General features: G+C 29.2%; 1 protein-coding gene across 1 annotated transcript; it reads right to left on the bottom strand.

Annotated features, from left to right (window-relative positions):
• Positions 1 to 368: 368 nt before the first annotated feature.
• LOC101261750 (cytochrome P450 78A3) lies at positions 369 to 2,821 on the bottom strand. The gene is made up of 2 exons (XM_004229965.5): positions 1,726 to 2,821; positions 369 to 1,159 (listed from the first exon to the last, which is right to left on the bottom strand). The coding sequence occupies exons 1-2, from the start codon at positions 2,713 to 2,715 to the stop codon at positions 533 to 535; spliced, it is 1,617 nt and encodes a 538-aa protein (XP_004230013.1). The 5' UTR covers positions 2,716 to 2,821; the 3' UTR covers positions 369 to 532.
• Between the last annotated feature and the right edge of the window lie 3,128 nt (positions 2,822 to 5,949).

Below are 5,949 nucleotides of genomic sequence, written 5' to 3' on the forward strand. Positions count from 1 at the left end.
AGGACTCATGTGTTTATTTCTTTAAAAGTTAGATAGTTAAAGTGTCTGTTTGTACATTATGAAATTGGAGGTTAAAGTTAAAATTTAAGTTAAATTTAGGATCTAATATATGTATTTATGCCTTTATATAAGGTAGTTGCATTTTGATTTAAAACATAACCAAATACTATTTGTGTATAAAATAATAATGTAAATGTGCATACAATATCTCTATAACGAAATACATTGTATCTTACATATAAATATAGGTGTACCTACCTAGTCCACATAATTTTTCCTTTTCTTGAATAATTTGACTTTAATAAGTATCATCTAGTTTAACATATATAACGAGTATTAAGATTATAAATGCATAGAATATATGTGTCTTTTGTGAAACTTATGTTTAATTTAAACATATCATTTGTACATACAAAGTCAAATGAACTCTCTAAATATCAAAATACAAATATAAAACAAAACATTAAAACGTTTTTAATAAAGAAGGGGTTTTAGAAAAATAAAAATAAAATCTTTTTTTTTTTAATTTCAATTATTGGGTTTGGTGAAGAGCATGTCTTGGTCTGACCCTAACGGTAAGTGGGTTGACCATTTCACAAGATAGCCTCAACACCTCAGATAAGTCAACAGGCCCGTTATTATCAATGGGCTCAAAACGGAATTCATGTAGAAGCGTTGCAACCCAAAACGTAACTGTAGTAAGGCCCAGTGTTTTACCGGGGCAAGTTCTCCTACCGGATCCAAACGGTGCAAGCCTCAAATCAGATCCTAAAACGGAAAAATCCGGCCCGTTGAAAAACCTTTCGGGTTTGAATTCAAGTGGGTCAGCCCAAACATCTGGATCTCGGGTTATGGCCCACATGTTTACCATGGCAGTAGTCCCAGCCGGCACGTGATACCCATCCACCGTTGTATCCGTTATTGCAAGGCGGGCCCATGAGAGTAGAGGACCTGGAGGGTGTAACCTTAGTACTTCTTTTATCACGGCAGGTAGATATGTCATTTCTGATACATCGGACTCCATCAAGGCACGTGATTTTCCGACGACACTGTCCAACTCCGCTTGGACCTTTGATTGAACTTGAGGATGAATTATCATTCTTGCTAATATCCATTCTATTAATACTGCTACCGTATCAGTCCCCCTAAATATCATTTCCTACATTTATCACAGTACAATTTTAATAAAAAATCTGTATGGCTTAAGAGAATTTAGTGCATTCTTTTGATTGTATGTCCGCGTGTATGCTGAAGTAGAATAAGATAATGTTATTACATCAAGTGCAATGACTCTTTTTATTCTTTTTAAAGGTACCATTTATTTGCCATCCTATTTGTTTGTAATATTTAAAGGAGTTAAATGAAAATGAAAAGGCAACTAGTTCCACGTAAGAAAAGAGGGCAATATAAAAAGTAGTTGCTTTGAGAACAAGTGCGATTGTGAAATCAGAAATTGACCCTGAATATATTCTCACAAGCAGGGTGGCATGGTTGAATTTTTTAAAATAACAATCAGTTCATAAATTTTTTACTAATTGCACAGAAAATGTTAAACTAAGTTTCAATTAGTAAACCAATGAGTAATTAATTAACCATAATTGTGAAAAAGGTCTATAAACCATCGTGGCATAAAACTTAAAAATTCAAACTATTTTATGCTTACATATCATTAAAAGATAACAACGCTATGTGGACTAAATGCATAGGGAGAAATATAATGCTTACCCAAAGTACGGCGATCATATCAGAGTCTGATAATCGTTCAGAGCCTTGAAGACAGAGCAATACATGCACAAAATCATGATGAACATCACCAGATTGAGCCTTATGTTCGTTGATGATCCTGCTAACAAACTTGTTAACTCTAGGTACCAACCGAGAGCACCTGAGCCGTATTTTTTGTGGATCAAATTCAGCTAGCCAAGGTAAATGATCAGACCAATTAAGCATACCCAAAAGCTCATAACCTTCCTCAACCAGTTTTCCCAATTCCTCTGTTTCTGCGTTACAACAATCAAGACTATATTTTCGCCCAAAAACAGAACACATCATGTTATTTAAAGAAGCCAATTTTAAAGCATCTCTAACTCGAACAACGTCTTGTCCGCCTAATTGGAACATTGTAACCATCTGTCTTGCAATTTGAAAACGTTGAGCTTCTGAAGCTTTAATTTGCTTGGGACAGAACAAGTGCGTAGCTGCAATTTTTCGAAGGGTACGCCAGTAGACACCGTAAGGAGCGAAACCAATTGCTCTGTTAAACATTAAACTGTATGCTGATTCTTTTACAGGACGATCAGCGAAAACAGAGCTATTCAAAATCTCCTTAGCTACGTCTGGATTACACGTAATGATAACTCGGGTTTCACTTAGGCTAAAGGACATGAGACGCTTGGCTACACAAGATTGAGCCATCTCTGCTATTTTTCGATGTGCTAGACCAGACATGAGGTTCATACTTCCTATAATAGGAAATCCTCTAGGACCTGATATATTATAGTTATCATTATTATTATTATTAATATTAAAAGAAGCTAAACGGAATTTTTTGCTCCAATTATATTTTCCCCAAGCAGGACCTCCAGGGTGAGACCAGTAAATGATGTTCATAAGTAGCCAAAACAGAACAATGAAGAGAATAAAGTAGATGGAGGTGAAAGATTTGCATTTTGAAGCTAATGCAAATATCCAAAGGCTTTCTATATCTGTTCTCATTTTTTTTTTTTGATTATTTGCAGTTTGTTGGGAAGAAATTATTTTATGACAGACAGAGTATTGCAAGAGTTAGAAGAGAGCAAGAGTGAGAAAAGTGTTGTATTTGATCATGGGGCATCAAAGAAGGATGCTATTATTTATAGACAAAGAAAAAGAGGACGTACTTGAGAAAAATTAATTTTCTGGTCATACCTTAAAATATTTGTTATTTAAAGTAAACTTTAGTTATTTATGTGAAGATAAATTATTTCATATTAAAATTAAATTATGTGTAATTATAAAAAAGTTGCATTTTTAATATGGATTAAAATAAAAATTATATCACATAATATAAAAATAATAACAATAATATAATATTACTCGCACCATCCTACTCTCCGTCAATTTTAATTTATGCATCAATATTCCATTGAACATAAAATTTAAACACAAATAAATGTTTTTATAAATTTTGTAATCTTTTAGATCATACATAAATATTTAAATAATTATAAATTATTTTATTAAATATAAAATAATAAGGTCAAAAATCAACTATTTTAAAATTTAAAATATATGATTGTTGGGTATAAAGGGAACGTATGTCACCTAAATTGGAAGGGGGAATACTAATTTTACTCAGTCGTACATTTTTAGCCGCATAGTAATTTAGTTTCCGTTAGCGTGCGATTAGTAATAGCCCGTTAGCTCAAATGACATGTTTATAAATTTATCATAATAAATAAATAATTAAATGAATATATAGACGAATAATTAAGTTAATTAGATAGAGCAAGATATAAAGGCGCGTGAAGTTCACTCCAATAATAATAGATTTATTCCTTTTTTTTAATTCTCACAAAAAGTTTTCACTCATTTTGCTTTTTTGATGACTCGAACTCACAATCTTCGAATTAAAAATGAGAGGTGTTTCTTGTCAACAATAGATTGCTTGCTACCTAGCTAAACAGGATTAATTAAATAGTAATGGTCCGTAATTAAGTTAACAGTATATGGACTTCAGAATTTTTATTTATTTAGGTCAATCTCCCCATGAGGTCACCCCGCTGTCGGCACTATGCAGTGATCAATAAAACCCAACATTTTTTTAAATCTAATCTATGTGCCGCATAATTATAATCTTTGACATGAATTATTAGGACCTTAATTTGTGTTATGAAAAATTAGTCTATTTCATTAATATTATAATAAAAATAAGTTTTATCGGTATTAAATATTGACACTAATAAAGAGTACTAACATCTTTTATTGATATTAGTTAAGTGTTATTAGAATCAACGTCGTTAAAGACTTTAGGGACATATGAAAAGAGTGATAATTGCCGCTAAAAATACATATTTAGCGGCAATTAAGATTTAAATGTCACTAATGGTCATTTTTATTTTAGTGTAACTTTTGATTGACTATTTTTCAATTCTATCTTTTTGTTAATAGTGTTATAGAAGTCACTTATCTCTATCATCTGAATTTATATGATTCTATTTATAATCGTAAAGTTTTATGTCTTTTAAACTATTAATTATTATAATTTATAATATTATTTATATAATTTTTAAAAAGTTAAATCTTTAATAAGATAATTCACTCTATTAAAATTAGTTCGTCAATCGAAATTTGAAGGATAAAATATAGAAGGCATAACAATGCACGTCAACAAATGTAATTACACGAGTTCGGAATCAAAAGTGTATAAAATTTTGATAAAAATTTTAAAATGATATATAAAATTTTAATTGTAACATTTTGCTCGCCGGAAAAAGCAAATTCGCTGCAATAATAGCGATTTCCAATATAATTTTTTTTTGTAATTAAATCGCTGCCAAAGCAACGATTTAAAAAAAAAAATTTTTAGTAAATCGCTGCTACTGCAACGACTTTATATTTTAATTTTTTTTAAGAATATTTTTTAGTAAATCGCTGCTACTGTAGCGATTTTACACTTTGTAACTTTTTTTAAAAAAATATTTTTTAGTAAATCGCTGCTACTGCATCGATTTTTCATTGTTAATTTTTTTTGGGAAATCGCTGCAGTAGCAGCGATTTATCGAAAAAATATTTTTTAAAAAAATTAACAATGTAAAATCGCTGCTGTAGGAGCGATTTACTAAAAAATATATATAAAAAAATCTACTAAATGTAAAATCGCTGCAGTTGCAGTGATTTACTAAAAATTATTTTTTTTTAAAAAAAAAATGTAAAATCGTTGCAGAAACAACGATTTATTAATTTTTTATTTATTTTTTATATCTGCTAAAGCTGCGATTTAATTTACAAAAATTAAAAAAAATTGATACAAATCACTATCTTTGCTTTAAATATTTTTTTTTAAAAAAAATTATTAAATCGCTACCGATTTATTAAAAAAGAATTATATTGAAAATCGTTGTCATTGCAGAAATTTTTTGAAAAAAATATTTAAAATTAGCATATCACTGCTATTGCAGTGATTTTGCTTTTTTCCGGCGAGCAAAATCGCTACTCTATCAGCTTTTTTACCATTTTAGCTAAAATAAAATTTTTTATACCATTTTTAAATTTTTATTAAAATTTTTATACCATTTATACTCCGGACTGATAATTACACTGTTCTAATTGATTAGTATAGTAGTTAGAAAATAACGAATAGGTTTCATCTTTATTTTTGTGAACTTTAGTTACTTGATATTCTAATATTTGTATTCGAAGAAGCTTCGTTGTACTTGGTATGCATATATATGTTATAAGGGAAAAAGCTCAAATATAATATTGAATTTTTAGTAAAATTTATTTATGTCATTTGTTAAAAGCTTGGCTCATCTATGTTATTATCATTCAAGAAAAGGCTCACTAATGTCATTAGCTTTAACAGTTATTTCGCAAAACTATTTTTGACACGTGATCAATTATAATTCGGTTACGTCATCAATTTTTTTGATAAAAAATTTATAATTTTGAACAAAAATTGAATTTATTTATTTTTGATTTTTAATCAATTTTTTTTCATTAAAAAATTGAGCGGCCAATTATAATTGACCACGTATCAAAAATGATTTTTCAAAATCACTGTTAAAAGATAATGACATGAATAAGCCTTTAATATGAATAACACTTTCCAAAAGTTCAATAACATATTTAAGTTTTTTCTCTAATAACAATATTAATGTGTAATCTAAATTTAATTCGAACTTTAGAATGAGCCTCGATCACCGGATGAAAAATTCGAAAACAAATTATAACAGCATACAACAATGGAGG

This window comes from Solanum lycopersicum, chromosome 1 (assembly GCF_036512215.1).
Source record: "Solanum lycopersicum chromosome 1, SLM_r2.1".
In the NCBI taxonomy this organism is placed as follows: Eukaryota; Viridiplantae; Streptophyta; class Magnoliopsida; order Solanales; family Solanaceae; genus Solanum; species Solanum lycopersicum.

Bases quoted from the DNA above. Each gene is read 5' to 3' on its own strand.
- LOC101261750 (XM_004229965.5), bottom strand. From the start codon at position 2,715: ATGAGAACAGATATAGAAAGCCTTTGGATATTTGCATTAGCTTCAAAA. The intron at 1,160-1,725 runs GTAAGCATTATA...TGATAAATGTAG, and splicing joins ATATGATCGCCGTACTTTGG to GAAATGATATTTAGGGGGAC.